The following is a 19463-nucleotide window of genomic DNA, read 5'->3' as shown; positions in this document are numbered from 1 at the left end:
CGCTGCAGAGCCGATTTATAACTGAGTTGATGGAAGAGGCGGGTCTGCTATTAAGTTTCAGCAAATTCTGTTTGTTTGTGTCTTTGCCATTCGAACATGGAAAAAAAAAGAAAGAAAAAAAATTGTTTAAAAAGAAAAAAAAAATTCTAGGCAGCCAGGCAGAGTGGAGGGGACACCGGCTTGGGGTCGAGCAGATCTGAGTGTGAACCCCTAGGCCTGCCCCCGGGCAAAGTGTGTGCCTTGTGCCAAGTCATTTCAGTCCTCCGAGGCTCCGTTTCCCCATCTGTAAAGTGGGCACAGAAGTTCTCGGCACTACTGAGGGTTATTTACAGGATGTAGTGGGATTGTAACTCTAAACCTATGTCTCCCTCCCTTCCTTCCTCTCTCCCCTTCTTCCTCCTTCTTCCCAGAATGGGCACTTTCCCAAGCAGGTGGGGAGAGGAGGTTTCGTGGCCGTGCACCTTCTTCCCTCCAGCTTGCAGACTCACGCCTGATTTCATCACGGGCACCGCACGGTGGGACCCCGGAGGGTGAGGGGGTCACCTGTGCTGGAGAAGAGTCCCTCTGGCTGCCAGCCCCGGGTCGGCGCCCAGACCCTTTCCTGCCTCCGTTCTCCCTGCTGGGCTGAGAGGTGCCCACGGTCCCGGTCCTGAGATTCCCCGAGTCGTAGCTTCTGGGAGGCTCAGCCGCAGGGGCTGTCGGTGGGAAGCCGGGGGTGCAGCAGCCGGGTGTCCTCTCCCATCTCTCCTTCCGTAGCGTCAGCCCCATAAGTGGCCGCGCTCCTGGGTCCCTTCAGCCGACAGAGGGTGCGTCTCCAGGATGCCCTAACACCCTGGCCAAAGCCTCAGCACCTCCCACCCCTGCATTAAAGTCCCTGTTTGATGGATGGGGTCCTTCCTGGGGCAACTGGGTGGCCTCAACCACAGACTGGTGTTTGAAAAGCAGACAAAGAAACATTTTTGTGCTTTAAGGCAAAGGAAGCGTGAACTAGAAGTCAGGGTCTCAGGGGACTGCGTTCACTTCAGCGCAGCCCGTGGATGGTGCGAGAGCTCCTTCTGAGTCCAGGGGGGTGGTGAGGGCCGGGGGACTACGCATCACCAGGAGTTAGAACACACAGGGATCTGCACGGGGTGGGGGTGGGGGGCGCCCACAGCCACCGCCACAGCCAGGGCCACGCTCTGACCGCACAACTGTGCGGGAGCGTCTCCACAGCGCCCCCACAGGGCATGGTCTGTAACAGCAGCGGTGGTCGGCGGGGCCGCCCTCCTTCCTCCCAGCCGGTGACCTGGTGGGGCTCTCTGGGTCCAGTCAGCACCCCCCGCCCCCCGCCCGGGATCCTTGGGGCAGGCCTCGGTGGGGGGACACAGCTCTCTCACCAGGCAGTGGGGGCAGAAGTGAATGGAGGTGAGGGAGCTCCGTGGCCCTGCCCCATGAAGAAGGCGGTCTCTCCATCTTGGTTATGGTAGGTCAAGGGCCTCTCCCCCCCGCCCCCCCCCCGTGGTCCTGCTGCCTGTGGGCCCAGCTCGGCCCCGCCGACGCTCGTCTTCGTGCCGAGGCAGGAGCTGGGGGCCAGCCAGGACCCAACAGTGCACTATCAAAACTCGCCGCCTCCCGCAAGGACGGGGCGTGGGGGGTGCTTGTCGAGACACCTTCCGCGTCCCGTGGGCTACAAACCCTCACATTGGCGGTTTCGATAATGCACGGTATGCAACAGCGAGTTTTCTAGGTTTCAGCTGAGATACTTTCTATTTTGAACCACAGGCAATTAGCTCACTTGCCCGCCAAGGGCTGCTACCATTTCACCTTCAGTTGGGAAACTTCTGGATGTGTGCCCAGGGCTTTGGCTAGAGGCTGACTCTTGAGGTCTCGCTCACTGCTGGCTTTTTGCCTCCATTATGGTCTTACAATTTGGGCAAGATCTGAAATAGACAGAGGGGGCTTTTTGGGGAATTGGGTGGGAGCTGGTAGAGCTCTCCGGGGAGAGTGGGGAGGTTGGGGCCGGCCAGGGCTTCCCACAGTGGCAGGAAGCAGGGGATGGGACCCAAGGAAGGAGCAGAGGAGGATGGGGCTGGGGTGGGGGGTGCCCAGGGGACAGGTCAGAGCCCCCACCATCCCCAGAGACTCAGAGCTTGAGAGGTGGAGAACGAGTGTGGTCTCACGGCTCCGAGCCCCCCTGGCACTCCCAGAACAACTTTCTGCTTCAGAAAGACACTGCGGGGAGCGGCTGTGACGCCTTCCCCGGAGGGGCAGCTGGGCTCCCCACCCCCCGGAAGGCTGACTGCCTGGTCCCAGCTCGGCGGGACCAGCTAAGTCCTGTGCGAAGCAGCCCGGGTGTCCAGGAACCCTGCTCCGGGCTGCTCTACAAGAATGGGGGGGGGGGGGGCGGTTGGAAGTCTCCAACACAGCCACAATTTCTGCCCCGGGGGAGACCCCTAGGCGCTGGGAGACCGCAGTGCGAGGGCTGTGCGGGCGTCGGTCTGGTAGCTGTCCCCACCGCTGGACGACTGAGGCCTTCCACCCAGAACGAGGGCGCTAGTGTGGGCTACTGGTAGTACTGGGAAGCAGCCAGTGTTGGGCACACCTGCTGCTGGGCGTAGCGGGCGGTGGCTCTGCTGGGGGACAGGGACGGGCAGGGCCCTGTGATGTTCACCGCCATCATTAAGCGCCGGCCCGCCCAGAGACGGCATCTCGGAGCCCCTGGGACGGCCCCGTGGGGCGTGTGCTCCTGCTCAACTCTGGCCCCGGGCGAGAGGGTCGCGCCGGACCATACAGAGGCAGGCGGGTGCGGCTGTGTGCCAATAAAACTTTATTTATAAAAACAGGCACAGGGCTGTGGGTCGTGGTTCGCTGACCCCCGCCTTGGAGCAACAAGGCGGGGGGAGGCGCCTGGCCCCGACCCCGGACGACCCAGCCGCTAGGGCTCCGGAGGACAAGACCAGCTCTGTCCTGTTTGACCCGCTCGGTGCTGGATCGGGGCGGCAACCGGCCTCCTCGTCAGCACTGCCTGGGGCGTCGCCGGGACGGCCGCAGCCGCGTCCCCCCCGTCCCCAACCTCGGAGAGGGCTCTGCTCTTCTGGGCTTTTCCTTAGATGGTCAGGAGATGGGAGGAGGCCACGGTCCCGCCCGGCCGGGACGGGAGCTTGGGCCACCCACGGAGCTCACGGGGGTTATTTCCTCGAGGGGGGGGAACGTACAGGGGGCTTCATGCAGAAGAGGTGGCCGGCCCGGCGGCCTGGACAGGAATACCGTAGAAAAGGCACGTGATTCCGAGGTGGGCTTGGCTTCGGGGTCTGTGCTCCTGCTGGGCCGGCCGGTCCCTGGCACCTGCCTCCGGAGTGCACAGGGGGCCCCCGCGGTCCCAGGGGCGCGGCCCAGCAGGCGGCCCGACGCCCTCCCCGGGTCCTTGGGGGGCGGGGCTGGCGGTCAGTGTCGCCCGCGCTTGAGCCAGCTCCTGATGGTCCACTTCTGCCCCGAGCATCTCTGTACCACCAGCCGCAGCCCGAAGTTGGCGTCCTTGGACATTTCCACCTCCAGGCACCTGCCTGTGTCTCGACTCACGATAGGGCCGCTCTGCCAGGAGGGGAGACAGGGCAGCATGGACGCCCAGGGGGCCCATCCTGAGAGCACCTCGGGAGTGGGGCGCTGACCGGCCCCATACAGGTCACTGCATGGCCACCCAAGACTCTGGGGTCTGTTTCCCATTCTTCTGTCCCCTCCTGGCCCTCTGTCCCCTCCTGGTCCCTCTGTCTCCCCACCTCCAATCCCTCTGTCCCCCTCTGGTCCCTCTGACCCCCCACCTCTCTGTTCCCCCCCACCCCTCTGTCCCCTCCTGGTCCCTCTGTCCCCCCACCTCCAATCCCTCTGTCCCCCTCTGGTCCCTCTGACCCCCCCACCTCTCTGTTCCCCCCCATTCCTCTGTCCCCTCCTGGTCCCTCTGTCCCTCCTGGTCCCTCTGTCCTCTCCTGGCCCTCTGTCCCCTCCTGCTCCTCTGTCCCTCCTGGTCTCTCTGTCCCCTCCTGGTCCCTCTGTCCCCCCACCTCCAATCCCTCTGTCCCCCTCTGGTCCCTTTGATGCCCCCACCTCTCTGTTCCCCCCCCCCCATTCCTCTGTCCCCTCCTGGCCCTCTGTCCCCTCCTGCTCCTCTGTCCCCTCCTGGCCCTCTGTCCCCTCCTGCTCCTCTGTCCCTCCTGGTCTCTCTGTCCCCTCCTGGTCCCTCTGTCCCCCCACCTCCAATCCCTCTGTCCCCCTCTGGTCCCTCTGACCCCCCACCTCTCTGCTCCCCCCCACCCCTCTGTCCCCTCCTGGTCCCTCTGTCCCCCCACCTCCAATCCCTCTGTCCCCCTCTGGTCCCTCTGACCCCCCCACCTCTCTGTTCCCCCCCATTCCTCTGTCCCCTCCTGGTCCCTCTGTCCCTCCTGGTCCCTCTGTCCCCTCCTGGCCCTCTGTCCCCTCCTGCTCCTCTGTCCCTCCTGGTCTCTCTGTCCCCTCCTGGTCCCTCTGTCCCCCCACCTCCAATCCCTCTGTCCCCCTCTGGTCCCTTTGATGCCCCCACCTCTCTGTTCCCCCCCCATTCCTCTGTCCCCTCCTGGTCCCTCTGTCCCCTCCTGGCCCTCTGTCCCCTCCTGCTCCTCTGTCCCCTCCTGGCCCTCTGTCCCCTCCTGCTCCTCTGTCCCTCCTGGTCTCTCTGTCCCCTCCTGGTCCCTCTGTCCCCCCACCTCCAATCCCTCTGTCCCCCTCTGGTCCCTCTGACCCCTCCACCTCTCTGTTCCCCCCCATCCCTCTGTCCCCTCCTGGTCCCTCTGTCCCTTCCTGGTCCTCTGTCCTCAGGCATCTTCACCCTATCAGCTGTGTCACCTGCCTGGTCCAAGGAGTGACTAGCACAATGGAGACAGGGCCCCTGAGACAGGGGGCTCCCCCAAGTGCATCCCCACTGCCTGGCATATCCGATCTGCCCACAGGTCACCCATGCAGGCCCTCTGGTCTCCCAGACATCAAGGACCCTGGCCCAAGCCTGAGGACCTCAGGATTGTACACTGTATGTTTTCTTTTCCAGACAGCTCCTTCTCGCCATCCCGACCCCAACCCGGCCTCCTGGGGACCTCTGACCCTTGCTGGCTCCGCCCCCGAAACCGTGACAGCTCACCCCTGCAGCCCCTCTGGTCACTGAAAGTCCCAACCCCCGAGGCCCAGGGCAGGGCTGCTGAGGGTGTTTATTTGTCACAGGGCTGCCTGGCGGGAGCGGAGGCAGGGAGTGTGTGGGGTTGGGGCGGGGGACGAGACCCGGGATGTCCCCTGGAAGATGCCTGCTGTCAGGTGGGAGAGCCCCGGGGCGGGGCGGTGGCGGGGCTGGGAGTGGCTCCCCGGGCCCAGAGCCTGGCTACTGAGTACCAAGGGCAGAGAGTTCTAGAGAAACAGGTCAGACGCACCAGGCCCTTGCCCCCAGGACCTGAGGGTCTGAGCAGGGCCTGAGGGTCTGAGCAGATGTGAGTGGTGAAGACAGGAGAAGCCAGAGCAGGGCGCCCTCGACCGACCAGGGGACAGGTTTGGAGACCGGGAGGCCAGACAGCGGGCTAAGGGAGGAGGGGTGTGGCCACAAGCCCAGGAGAGGCTGGAGAGGCAGGAAGGAGTCCCCAGGGCCCTAGGCACCTGACCTCAGATGCGAGAGCATGCACGTCTGGGGAGTTCAGCCGCCAGGGGAGACGCAGAGATTCAGGACACAAATGGCTTTGAGGGAGAGGGGTCGGGGGCACTCAGCAGGGCTGGAGGGAGGCGGGGTCTCTAGCAAGTCCCGAGAGGGCGGGTCTTGGGCTGATGTGGGCGGAAACCTGGACGCCAGAGAAGGGTGCGCGGCGTTTGGATGGACGCATGTGGGGTGCAGGGGGAGCAGGGGGGCACAGAGGGTGGGAGGGGCTGCGGAGAGGGCCACACGGAGGAAGGCAGCCGGACAGAAGTGCCAGCGGGATTTGGCCCAGAGCCGCCCGGGGCTGGGAGGCCCCCTCCCGCCCCTTCCCTGGGGGCCGGCTGCCCGCGGCGACCCGCGTGTCGTTCTGGGCCAGGCGGCATCCCAGCCGGTGGCTGCTGTCGGGGAGGGGCCTGGGCCGGGGTCCCCAGGGGTGGGGGGGGGGGGGCGGGAGTCCAGGCTGCTGCACCAGGCAGGGAGGCCGCCGCTGACTCGTCCGCCCCAGATGTTCTCGGGGCTGGAAATTCTAAGCCAGGGCCCAGCAGGGGCTGATTTCGGCAGGGAGTCCAGCCTGGCCCCGCTTGGCCAGGAGCTGCCCTGAGGGCCTCCCGGTGGCGGTCACACCCCGTACCCTCCGGGAGGCCAGAGGCGGCGGGAGCTCGGGCGGCCACAGTGCTGTGACCAGACCGGCGGGCCCCTCCCTGGCTGTGTGGCCAGAGGTAGGTCACGGGGGGGGGGGGGGGGGGGGGGGGGTGGACCCGGGAGCGGCCGATCCAGGACCTCTGTGCCCTCGCGGCTCCTCCCCCGCACCTGGGCCCCGGGGGTGGGTGGGGGCGGGGGTGCTCAGTGCCCTGCTGACCTGGGTGAAGTCCCACAGCCGCTGCGCTGGCCGGGCCACGTCCTCACACGTTTTCAGGGCGGGCACGCGGCTCCTGCCGTCGTCCACCAGGCACTTGGAGTCGGGCAGGAAGGCGGTGGAGCCCAGGGGACCCAGCTGCAGCAACCCCTCAGCGCTGTAGCGCACCAGCTGCGGGAGGACCGCGGGGACGGGCCGGGCGTCAGGGAAGGCAGGGGGGCGGGCACCGGGCGAGCCGGACGCCCCGCTCCCCTGGCCCCGTTCCTCCCACCAACGCCCCCCGCAGCACTGCCTCAGGCCCCTTTCCAGAACTTTGCTCGGCCCTCGGCTCCCCGGGGCCCCTCTCTCGGCCCAGAGGAGGGAAGCTCACACGTGCCCTCAGGGCGCACCATCTGCCCAGAACCACCAGGGGGTGAACGTTCACTTCCGCGTGGGGAGCGAACCCAAGTTCACGTGCGCCTGGGTCCCACTTGTTCGCCAAACACCACGAAAGTAACAACCAAACCCTCAGGCCAGGAGCCAGTTCGTAGATGCCCACCATTCCCCAGCCATGTGGCCTTGGGCAAGTCACGTCACCTCCCTGCGTCCGCGTCCTCGTCTGTACACAGGAGGTCGTGACAGCACCTGCCTGGCTGGGCTACCGGAAGGATCCAGGGGGCACGACACAAAAGTGCTTAAAAAGCAGCTCACGCTCAGTCAACAAGCAGGTGCTACAGCTGCGTCTCTCTCCCCTCCCTGCCCGGTCTTTTCCCCCTCATGCGTGAGCACGTGCACATACAGGCACACGTGTGGACACGCACAACGCACACACACCTATGCATGCACGTGCACACATGCACCCACGCACGTGCACATGCACACGTGTACACCCACGCACCCATACGTATACGCATGTACACGCATATATGCACACGTGTACACACGCACGTGCATGCATGCACGCACCCACACGCGTACACACGTGACGTACCCATGAATACACACATATGCACACACGTACACGCGCACAACACACTCATGCATGCACGTGCACACATGCACACACGTGTACATACGCACACACCCAAGCGCACACATGCACACACCCACCCACGTACACACACGTGATGCACACATGAATACACACACGTGTACACACGCACCCACCCACATGCACACGTCCATGTGTACCCACATGCACCCATGCACACACACATACACGTGTACACACATGCATGCGCGCACCCACACGTGTACACACATGATGCACCCATGAATACACACATGCACACGTATACACGCACACACTCGTGCATGCACACGCACATATGCACACATGTACACGCACCCATGCACACGCACACACACTGCCCGAATGCACTGAGGGCCCCCCCCGAAGGCTGTATTTTCCGGCACAATCTTATGGAACACAAGATGTAATGCTGCCTCCCGCCCTGCACGCTCCGTAGCTGTGACTTTGACCCCTCCTGTTAAGGGTGGGGACCTACAGTCTCCCCCGGATCTTTCTGGGGAGCGAGTGGACACCACGGACGTGCCATCTGACTCCTGAGGCTGGGTGTAAACGGTCGTGACGCCCCTGTTCTCCTGGGGTGCTTGCCCTGGGAACCAGCAGCCTGGGGAGAGGCCACGTGGGGTGGCTCCGAGGTCCTCCTGAGCTGACGGCCGGGCGAGCGCCACCCCAGAAGGGGATCCTGCAGCCTCGCCGTGGCCTGGCTGGTGCTGTGCGAGCCCAGCGGCACGTGTGAGCCCCGCCAGGAGGGTCGTGTGGGCCACGTCGTTTATGGTGTCCCCTCTCATGCCGCAGGACTTGCTGGGGAAAACTTTGGTCCACTGATCCCCTCCGGTGGCTCCTCGTCGGGCGTGTTCAGAGACGCCCAGTGGGACGTGGCCCCTCACATCGGGTGCCAGCCGGAGAACGGGCCAGCGGACCGGATTTCCTCCTGGAGGCCACGCTTGCCTCCCGGTGGGTGACTGTCTTGTCTCAATCCCAGCTGCTGCGGGACGAAGCTGCAGGAGGCGGCCGGGGGCACCCACGCTCTCCGCTCCAGTGCCACAGCCCGCCACGAACCACCGGGGGCCTCGTGGACACGACAGCTTCTCGCCACCCAGGCCGGCACAGGTCACCGCGAGGGTCCCCCGGACGACGTCCGAGAGCGCGGCTCAGACTCAGTGCCTTCGGGGGAGCTGAGGGTCATGTGGGGAAAGCACCCTGGGGTCTGGCTGAAATAGCAACACGCACCAAACAGAAGCACTGCCTTCGCCAGCAGCGGCTCCCCTCGGGGCCAGAATCCCCGGGCTCTCCGCCGGGGCCGCCTCGTCCGCATCCCCAGACCTGCCCCTGTGCCGCCTGGTGCCGCCGGCCCGGGCGCTGGGCATCGGTGTGCGCATTGCTAAGTCCCCCCAGGTGATTCCGGCCGGAGCCCGGGCTGAAGATCACGTGGGAGGAGCTCAGCCGGTAAGGACCAGTGGGGACCGTGACACCTCCCCGGTTCTGCCCACGCCGCGGCAGACGCCTTCCCACGTGATCCACTTTGGTCCGCACAACAGCCCCGACAGGTTAAGTACCTTTGGGGTCCCGTCTGCTGGATGGGGAAACTGAGGCGAGGGATGTGACGTGACTCGCCCAGGGCTTGTTTGGCTCCAAAAGCCCTGGTCTCGGTGTATCCGGGGCGGGGGTTTCCCTGAGGGTCTCCGCGCTGCCCGAAGCCTGGACCCAGCCTGCTGCGACCCGCCCCTCCTGCACGCACCTCCCCCCGTCGTGGGGTGCAGCCGCCCCTCGCACCTGAGAGGACATCCCGTGGCAGGGGTAGAGGATCGCGTGGTCGTCGTCTTCCGCTCCCTGGTCCAGGCAGTAGCCACTGGCTTTGCTGTTTCTCACCTACGACCAGAAACCGAAGGAGAAACCCCGTTGTTGGGGGGTCCCAAAGGCCAGCGCGAGGCCGCCCCCCCGCCCCAAGGGGCAGAGAAGCCTGCTCTGCCGGGGAACGTGAGCTCCAGGAACAGACAGGCCAGCCCCCCAGGGCCAGAGGGCGCGCGCTCCTCCCACACGGGGCCCGGGTCCCCCCGGAGCGGCAGACGCCCCGACTGAAGGGAGACTGCCCTCCCCGCCAGCACAGACCAGGGTGACGGGATGGGGACACGGCGTCCTCTCGCCAGCTCTACAGAGCTGTGTGCGCTGGCGCAGGCGAGGGCCCGTGCGGCGGGCGCGTGGACCCGTGTGTGTGTGTTCTGTTTGCACTTACGTGCGTGCTCTGTGCATACGAGCCCGGCTACGTGCGTGTGGATGCGTCCGCCCGCACATCCCCGTGGTCAGGGAGCACCCGCTCGCCTGACGTTTTGTGTCGAGTATCGTGCGTCTCCGTGAGCGCAGGCGGGCACCTTTGGGTGTGTGCCCCCGAGGGAAGGTGTGTCAGTAGCTCGCTGTGTGTGCACGTGAGCCAGACTGTGTGCAAATGTACCCTTTCAGGTCTCACACACGTACACATACGTGTGTGCAGACGCTAATGCACTCAGGGGTCCGCGTTCGTGCACGTGGATGTGTGTCCACACACACGTGTGGATGTGTCTGTGCACACGTGCGTGCGTGCACGTGTCCCCGTGTCTACTCTGTGTGCTTCCATTCGCGCGCGTACCCGCGTGAGCCTGGGCTCTTACACTGCTCCGCGCACGCGTGCACGAGAGCCCGTCTGGGCACCGTGCTGGCTGGTGGCGGGCACGTGGGCGCGCGTCCAGGCGGGGAGCCTGCCCGACCCGCCCGCGTGGGGCCCCCCAGGTGGAGGCGGTACCTCTCCGTACGTGAGGGTGTCGTTATAGGTCCGCATCTCCGGGTACACGTTCTCTAGGTACCACTTGAAGCTGCGGCATTTCAGCCTCTGGCGAAGCGCCAGCCGGTCAGACACGTCCCCGAAGTCCACCCCTGGGTTCTGCAAGGCGGGAAGCAAGGCGGGAGCTGGCCGCGTCTCCCCCCCCCCCCCCCCGCCCGTGACAGACAGGGGAGCAGCCCCACCCCTCAGGGCTTGACCAGCGGCGGCCCCCGGCCCTCCCAGGACCCGTGCTGGCCCGGCTATTCCCGAAGGGGAGGGCCTGGCCTGTCCTGCCTGCTGGAGACCAGCCCCGGCCTGACAGATGGCCACGGGCTGTGTGCTGGCTCATCCCCATGCACACACTCCAAAGAAACCACTTGCCCTCGGCCCCCACCCCCGCCCCCTGGGAGACGACCTCTGAGCCCTCGGATCATCCCGCCTGTCACCGAGCATCTACCTGGGGTTTGGGCCCGACAGTCTATGCCGCAGGGCGATCTCTGGGGGGCTTTGGGCCGTGGTGGGGTATCAGTGTGACCTACGGACTACGGTCAGCCGTGCGGAGGCTGGCTCCTGCGTGGACAAGCCCCAGGCTTGGGTTGGTGTCCCTGGTTGTTGACCCCCCGTGCATACCGCCACACGGCGCTGCTGGGAGAGGTACGTGCTGTCTATACGAGCCCTGGGACTCTGTATTCTCTCGCTGTAAGAAACCATAGGCTGAGCAGCACAGCTCTTTGGAGTTCTGGGTCCTTCCGGCCGAACGTCGAAGCTGAGGGTGGCCTTGGGGCCCCCGACACCGTGAGAGGCACCGAGCCCTCTGTGAGTGGGTCTGGGAGAGTGCCTTCCCAGGCCAGGGTGCCCGGGGCTCCAATGCCAGCCAAGCCCGGCGGGGAGGTCGCTGCCCAGGGAGAGCCCCTCTCCCTCCTCCACGTGGTGGCCGTGGCCACAGAGGAGCCCCTCACAGCCCCTCACAGCAGGTGAGTCCGGGCAGGGGGCGGGGAGCGCGGGGCTACAATGAGACGGGGGAGGGCGTCTGCCAGCCTCTGGTCCAGAGCCGTGGACCCCGCGTGCACACGGCCTGCAGGCCCCGTGGTGACAACGCCCAGGTTCCCTTTTGAGGGGTAACGGGGTCGTTTCCTGAATGGGGTCCCTTGGTGGAATATGAGGGTTCATAAGGGACCGTGTGCCCTCCTCCCATCTCCGATAAACGTGCATGTGTTTCCACGGTGTCGCTCACGTGGCTGGAAACTACCGCTCGAGGAGCCTCCGTGCCCCCCACCCCCGTCCCCGCCTGGGACAGCGGCCTTGTGAGCAGGTGGCCCAGCCTGGCCCTCCAGCAGCGTCACCCAGACTCTGGGCACGCCCTGTTGGTTTGGGAGGTTAGCTGGTGGCAGTGAGAAACGCACGTCACAGAGATCAGTGGTGTTTCTGCAACTTGTGTTACGTAGCGGGCGTTCTACACGTGGGCAGATAATCACACACACACACGTGTACACGTGGGTGCAGGCTCATGACGCGAGATCTGGTGCTTACGGTGTGTTTTTCACAAAGCCGTGTCCGGGACGGGTGTCCCCAGGGCCCCCAGCCTCGCACCCTCCGGTGGCCGGGGAAGCCACACGCGAGTGAAGGCTGGTTCCACAGCCGATGCGCCGGGACCGGAGGCCTAGACATCGCCCCACGTGAGGGGGAGCCTCTGCTGGGTACCCGCCCTCATTACCGTCACGGAGGCCGGGGAACCGGGTCTTCTGGGTTTTCAAGAGAAGCCAGAATACAGGTTATTTACGGGACTCGGTTGACCACAAAGTAAAAACAAACAGCAACCCCTAACTAGATGTGGGTCGAAACCGCAAGGACCAAAGAGACAGGAAGCAACCCAGGTATCCGTGGACGGTGTCCGTGGACAGAAGGACGGCTAAACCAACCGCGGTCCATCCCTACGTGGAACGTGACCCGGCCACGGAAAGGAAGCACTGATACCCTGACACCCGCCACACGTGGACGGACCTGAGAACATGGTGCCCCGTGCAAGGAGCCAGACACAAGAGGAGAAGTGCCGTGGGCCCCGTTTACGGGAAGGAAGCGTCCGGAACAGGTAAATCCCGGGACAGAGCAGACGGCCGGGTGCTGAGGGCGGGGGGGGGCGGCAGACGGGGATTAGCTGCCTACCGGGGTCCGTGATTTTTGGGGGGACTAGGCAGGTGGGTGGTCGTGCGGCACTGTGGGTGTGTGCAAGGTCCCAGAACTGCGCGGTTTAAAAGGGCTAAAATGGAGGGGCGCCTGGGTGGCTCAGTCGGTTGAGCGTCTGATGAGACTTCAGCTCAGGTCATGATCTTGCGGTTTCTGAGTTCGAGCCCCGTGTCGGGCTCTGTGCTAATGGCTCGGAGCCTGGTGCCTGCTTGGGATTCTGTGTCTCCCTCTCTCTGCCCCTTCCCAGCTCATGCTCTGTCTCTTTCTCTCTCTCAAAAATAAACATTAAAAAAGAAAAGAGTAGGGACACCTGGGTGGCTCAGTCGGTTGAGCGTCCGACTTGGGCTCAGGTCATGATCTCACAGTTTGTGAGTTCAAGCCCCGCGTCGGGCTCTGGGCTGAGGGCTCGGAGCCTGGAGCCTGCTTTGGGTTCTGGGTCTCCCTCTCTCTCTCTGCCCTCCCCCACGCACACTCTGTCTCTTTCTCTCTCTCAAAAATAAACATTAAAAAAAAAAAAGAAAGAGTAGGGACACCTGGGTGGCTCAGTCGGTTGAGCGTCCGACTTGGGCTCAGGTCACGATCTTGCAGTTCGTGGGATCGAGCCCCGCGTCGGGCTCTGTGGTGACCGCTCGGAGCCTGGCGCCTGCTTCGGATTCTGTGTCTCCCTTTCTTTCTCTCTCTCTCTGCCCCTCCCCCGCTCACGATCTCTCTCTCAGAAATAGTCATAAACAAAAGGCCGCAATGCAGACTCTATACCGCGTATAACTGGCCACGAGAAAACACAAGCAAACGGCACGCAGGGTGCAGCGGGGCGGGCGGCGAGCCGGGGCTGCACGCGCTGTCAGAGCCCGCGTCCGGCGAGACCCCGTGCTTGTGCGTCTGCACGTGGGCCCCGGGTCCTTGCTGGCATCACCACGGGGCGCGGCGAGGCTCGCTCGCAGCCGCCGGGCCCCCCGCCCCGCCGTGCCCCGGCTTACGGTCATGGGGATGTTCCAGGCCATGTACACGTGGGACTTGAAGCTGTCCATCCACACCTCCGCTGCCCGCAGGGCGTTGCGCTTGGCGTAGTAGTCGATGTCGTTGTTGTAGGGCTTCTTGCTGCGCTCGATGTGGGCCACGCGGGAGCAGGGGAGCACCTCCATGCTGCCGCCACACTGCCACACCTGTGGGGACACAGCACGGCCGCCCGCGGGCCCGGGACCCACGCTCCAGAGCCCGTTCCAGGGAGACGGCCTCCCCTTCTGGGTCTCCCACCACATTCGTCTCTCCTGCCCCCTGTGGGGGTGGGGGGCCTGGCCCGGGGGCTTCAACACCAGCCGCTGCCCCCGCCCCGCCGGAGGAACAAGCCTGCAATCCAGTCTGGAAAGAGCAGGCCAACCATCCAGACACCCTCGACCCGCGGTGCTGGCCGCACAAACGCTGCCTCAAGCACCCCAGACACACCCGGTCTCGGCCAAAGAAAGTGTCTTACGGCTGCTTCCCAGAGCGCAGGACTCCCTGAAGTCCCTAACTGTCCCCAAAGACCCTGACCCGTGGGCGCACCGTCCTCTCCTCGTCTGTCTCAGTGCACAGCCTGACCATCCAGACACCCTCTTGGGGCTGCCGCTCACTCACTACAGAGCCGAGCCCTCGTTTGGGGAAGGTGACGGGGGATCCCTGCCTCCTCCCCTGCCCGACTTTGCCTTCAGAAAGCAGGGGAAGGAGGAGGGACATCTCGCAGCTGAGGGTCCCCGTCCTGACACCCCACACGGCCGCAACAAGTCACGTCCGGGCAGGTGGGACGTCCTGTATGCGGGGGGAGGCTGGGGGTTCCTCACGGGTTCCCGCACGCGGCCAACAGTCTCCCCCTGCTGGGCTCCTAGCCCGCGGGGGACCCGCACTCTGCATCGCTGCACAGAGCCCAGGGGACAGCGCCAGCTCCTTCACGCTGACGGTGGGGACCCTGCCCCCAGCGCCTGGTCCTGGCAGGCTGCAGGGCAGCGGGGAGGCTGGGGACGCAGCTGGACGCCTGCTGAGCCAGGAATGTTCCAGAAGGCAAACACGGAAGCGCCACAGTGGGAGCCTGGCGGACCTGCGGGGACGGCGCCGTGATTCCCCCCCCCCCCCCCCCCCCCCCCCCGCCCCGGGCCTTCTGCAGCCGCCATCACTGTGCATCCTGGAGGGGCCTCCGTGCCTCAGCTGGCCCCTGGTGCTCCCAGGGCTCCTGCCCCCACCTGTCTCTCCTCTGCTCTCCCCACGGCCCCAGGGCCTTTGCACCTGCACGCAAGCCTCTGCCCAGATGCCTCCTTTTTGTGGTCCCCTCCTTACTCTCTGATGTGACGCTGCAGCCCCTTGGTCCCGTCACCCCTGGTCTGTCTGTCCCTCTGAGGCCTGCGCTCCGGGACCACGGCCCCACCCACTGCACTCAGAACAAAACGGGCGCGTGGTCAGCACTCAACGCAGGCTGTTCGATGGATGAATGAATTCACGTTCAGGAATCTGTTAGCAACCGCCAGACCTGCCCAGCAGGACTTTCTGCGGTGACGGACGTGTTCTAGATCTGGGCCGCCGAAAGGTAAGCCACAGCTGCGCCCGGCCACTGAGCCCTTGAAACGTGTGCGGCTGGTGCGGCCACCTGGATGGGGCGGCCGCAGGACAGGATGGCGGGAAAGGCCCCGCTCGGTCTGGCTCAGTGGCCTCGAGCCTTAGTTACGTGAGGGCGGCTGGACACAGACTCGCACGTGGGGCTTTGTGGGTGAGCTCAGGGCCCCTTCAGACCCCCATCTTTCCTGGGCAACATTCGGCCACGGTCTCTCTCCTCCGCTCAGAAAGGCGAGAGCGTTTCCGGACGGCGGGAGCTGGGGTCATTCTCCCCGTCCTCCGGGCTGGGCCCTACAGGGTGCTCAGGCTTGGGGGGCGAGGGCCGCAGTGCCTGAGGTTAAGGGGGCATCTGCAACCTTCCCCAAGCCGCTGGACGCGCAGGCACACGCCCGCCTGGCATCTCAACAGCACTGTGGGCTCGGCGATTTCGGGGTGGAGGGGGGACATCCCCACTCGCTCTGCAAGCACCCCAACGGTGGAGGAAAGGACAAACGTCCGCCGACCAGGCCTCACCCAGGTCGGCGTGCTGGCTCACAGCCCCCATCCCGGAGCCCGGCCGTCAAATCTCTTCTCTGCACTGGAGCCCGCGGACGACCCTACCGAGGGCGGAGACCGTCGCCCGAGCCCCCGGGGGCGTGATTTGCGCACACCAGAGAGGGGCAGAGCGGCCGAGTGCCGGGTCCCAGCTCGGGCCCCAGGACACCCTGCTCGGGCCTCAGCTCCCTGTGCCCCGGCCACCACCACGAGGACGAGCAGGGGCCGGCCCTCCGGAGAGGGCGTGGCCGGCCCACAGCTTCGCGGACGAAGGAAATGGCTCCTAAGCCGCAAAGTCCGAAGGGAGGCTCCCCAGCCGGGAGCCACTTGATGCCGCTGCGAGGGGCGGCTGCACGCGGGGGCAACGCAGCAAAGCCTAGTCAACACCTGCCGCCCGGGACAGGCCCCGTTCACGCCCACTGACCTGGCGTCCTGGTCCACGGCAACTCTCGAGGGCGTCCCGGTGGACAACGAAGCACGCGGTCGCCTTGCTCTTGTCGGAGGCCTGCGCGCCCGTCACGCTGGTAGGTGTGCGTCCGAGAGAGGGCTGCACCGAGGGGCCGTCCGCCTCCCCCACAAACGCTCCCGGGGACATCGCCTGCAGGCCCCAGCGAATGACACGCTCCCCTGTGCCGAGTGGAGGCAGCGAAGGCCGCCGTGGGGGGTGAAACCCCCCCCCCGGGAGCCTCGCCCACGTCCCCAAACCAGGACAGAGCGAGCAGGAATTAGGCAGGTGAGCTCGCCCGGGGTTCTGGGCGTCACCGGATGGACAGCTGCTGTGCGGGGCAGGAGCGAGGTAGGGCCGGCGGGGGCACTTCTACGTGGAGGTGACAGGGCCAAGGCTCCGGTGACATCATGGACCCCACTTTCCCACTGCCTTGTAGCTAGAGGAGGCCGTGCCAGACAGTTCTGGCCAACGAGACGAGAGGTGGGGCTTGTAGGAAAGCTACGGCTTACCCTGATTAGAAAAAAAAAGAAACAGACTCAGCTGCAGGCCCTTTGCCTTTCTTTCTGGATACGGACATGAGGTCTGGAGGAGTGGCAGCCACTCTGTGGCCGGGAGGCAACCATCGTGAGGCTCAGGGTCTATACAGCAGGGCCGGCCGGCCGGCGGAAAGCTAGAGCCGTCAGCTCCGTGCTTCGTGAGAAAAGCGGAGCCCCCCGTCCGCTCAAGCCTCTGTTGCTGGGGATCCTGTCGCTGTGTTCCTGACTGAGGAGGCTGGACTAGGTGGTGCCGGGAGGACAGAAAGCCCAACGACCCCGTGTCAGTGCGGCGCAGGGCTAATTCCGGTGGAAACAGGGGTGGAGGCACCGAGAGGTCAGGAGACGGGCCCAGGGTCACGCGGCCGGCTCGGGTGCGGCAGGCAGCCTGGGCTGTTGCGTGAACCCCTCTGAGCCCGGAGGCGCCACGGAACTGAGTCACACCCGCCTGTGTCTCAACCAGTAATTATCTCCATCGACCCCGTCAACTGCCCCCAAACAGAACAGCAGACGCAAAGGGGGACCAGGCGTCAGGTCGGCAGGCGGCCGTGCAGAGGGAAGGAGCGCGGGGCGGGGGGACCTCAGCCCCTCAGATCCCAGCGCCGCGGACGTCCTGCCGGTGCCAGGGGGCGCGTGGTCACCGTGGAGCGGTCGGACGGTCCCCACTGTGGGCCCGCAGGGCTGGGACTGAGACCCGCCGCGGCCTGGCCGCCACGCCTGCCGCGGGCCGGCGCTCTCAGAACGCTGGGAAGCCAGGAGCCGCCTGTGAGATTCCCCGGTCCCTCCTTGCCCCCCAAGCACAGTCACCCCCGGGGGCTTCGCCCGCGTCCATGCGGCTGCGGGGGGGGGGGGGCGTGCCCCACAGCAGTTTCCGGAGACGCCCTCTGGACCCTGAGCTCATTCGAGGTGCCAGGAGCGCGGCCCCAGCCCTCAGGGCCCTGGGCTTCTCGGCCAGCCCGCCGGCCTTCACCCGCGCTGAGCCGTCCCCGTGCAGTGAGGCCGTCAGCCCGGCACGCGGAACACCGCCTCCGTAGAGCGGCCGTCACCTGCCCTGTGCTCTCGGTCAGAGTCTCGGGGACCTCACGCCCGTCCACTATGCCACGCATGCCCACGTGCACGCTCAGCCCTCAGTCCCTCCCGTCTGTGACAGCCCCCCGATGGAACGGGCCGCAGTTCCATAGGGCCGCCCTCCTGCCCCGCGGCGAGGCCACTCCGGAGGCCACGGGGCCTCCGCTCTCCAGGCGGGGCGGGAGCCCCGTGCCGACGCATCCGGAGGCCCCTGGCAGACCTCGTGCGCTCTCAAGGCTTTCCGTGTTGGTTCCACGCGGCATCGCTGTGGCCTCCGCGGGGGAGTGGGGGCCCCCGACTCACAGTTCACCCCGCGGGCCTCACCACCTCCCTGGGAAGACCCACCGAAAACGTCGGTTGCAGGCGGAGAGGCCCCCGTGGCCAGCTTTGGCCACGCTGGACGGCCGGGGTGCAGCGGGAGGGGGCCCACGGAGGGCGTCCACGGAGGGGGTCCACGGAGGACTGCCCGGGGTCGAGACAGGCAGAGCACACGTGGCTCCCGGGTGCTCAGCATGGCCTGGGCCATGAGCGGTGTGGACGGTCGGGCTCTCCTTCCTCAGTGTCTGCATCACAACGTCTGAGAAGCACCTTGCGGAGATCGGCGTGGCCGGGGTGGGGGGCGGGGGCGGCCACTGCGTCGGCCACGCTCCCACCCACGGCTTGGGCACTCCTGACCCCTCCAAACAGATGCTGGCCCTGAAACCAGGCCAGCCCAGCAACCCCGAAGTGCAGGGACAGGCCAGGCCGTGGGTGGGGCTGGGGACACACCCGTCCCAGGACTGTTCAGGAGGGAGGGCTGCCCCAACGGGGTGTGGAGAAGAGGGGGTTGATTCTGGAGCGCTCAGATGTTCGTGGCCGTGATGGGCTCGTTCAGAAGGGGGCCAGTCCTGCGCCACGTGGACGAGGCGGACGGGGAGATGGGTCCCTGATTCTGCTGCTGCGGAGGGAAAAGCCAGGCCTGTGTGTGAACCTTGCCTGCTGGTTTTCTGTGTCTGATGACGTGACTCCTGGGCCTTGCTGTCCTGAGGGTGGAGGGACCGTCCTCCTGGACTAGCCGATTCCCAGGGGCAGCAGACAGCCTGCCTGAGGGGCTCCCTTGGCGTGCAAACCACCCGGCCCAGGACAGCCTCCGGCCCAGCCTCCCCCACCCTGGCCTCCTGGCCTCCTGGCCCCGAATGCCCCCCGTGGCCTGGCTGCCCCACCTCTGGGCCCCCGAGGAACACCCTCTTCTCAACGGCAGCCGGGCCCTGACCTGCCGGCCTTACCACACCTGAAGGCCGGCAGCCGGCCGGGGGCTCGGACAGCGGGACCTCGGGCCCGTTCCCCAGGCGGTCGCCTCACACAGGCCCCGCTGTCGTCCCACAGCTGGGGCGAGGAAGGTTCCAGCCTCTTGCAAAATCAGAGTGTGCTGCTTTGAGGGTGAAGACGCGGGCCGTGGAGGGGCCCTCCCCCGGGGCGTCCTCGCCTGGCTCTCTGGTCCAGCCCACGAGAAGCACACTCGGGAGAAAATGCTGCACAGACGTCCTGGGCCTTGCAGGCCCGACGGGGCCCACGTCTTCCAGCCACTCTGGCAGAACAGAAGTAACGAGGTTTCATCCGCGACCTGCCCAGGGTCCTCATCTCTTACTCGTGGCATTTGCAGGTGGCATAGCACAGGCTTCCAGGGACAAAAATAATTCCTTGCTCTGGGTGGCATTACCGTGTGTGCAGACGCAGTCAGCGTCTAAATTAAGGCTCCGTGGAATGCGTTCCTGGGCTCTCCGATGTGACTTCAGGC

At 65.8% G+C, this 19463-nt stretch overlaps 1 protein-coding gene across 3 annotated transcripts in view; it reads right to left on the bottom strand.

The window, feature by feature from the left end:
- GALNT9 (polypeptide N-acetylgalactosaminyltransferase 9) overlaps window positions 1–19463 on the bottom strand; it is a 92158-nt gene that overhangs the window by 9766 nt on the left and 62929 nt on the right. For 2 of the 3 annotated variants that reach the window (XM_045457803.1, XM_045457805.1), the window contains exons 7-11: window positions 13501–13686; window positions 10322–10459; window positions 9319–9414; window positions 6540–6707; window positions 2895–3570 (exon numbers count right to left, since the gene is read on the bottom strand). In XM_045457803.1, coding sequence (XP_045313759.1) covers window positions 3424–3570; window positions 6540–6707; window positions 9319–9414; window positions 10322–10459; window positions 13501–13686 — 735 coding nt within the window. In that variant the 3' untranslated portion in view covers window positions 2895–3423. Of the gene's footprint in view, window positions 1–2894; window positions 3571–6539; window positions 6708–9318; window positions 9415–10321; window positions 10460–13500; window positions 13687–19463 lie in introns of those variants that run through there. The other variant, XM_045457804.1, reaches the window with a different exon arrangement.

This window comes from Leopardus geoffroyi, chromosome D3, assembly GCF_018350155.1.
Source record: "Leopardus geoffroyi isolate Oge1 chromosome D3, O.geoffroyi_Oge1_pat1.0, whole genome shotgun sequence".
NCBI classification, from domain to species: Eukaryota; Metazoa; Chordata; class Mammalia; order Carnivora; family Felidae; genus Leopardus; species Leopardus geoffroyi.
Note: the sequence above shows the minus strand (reverse complement) of the source record. Positions and strands in the feature narration are given on the sequence as shown.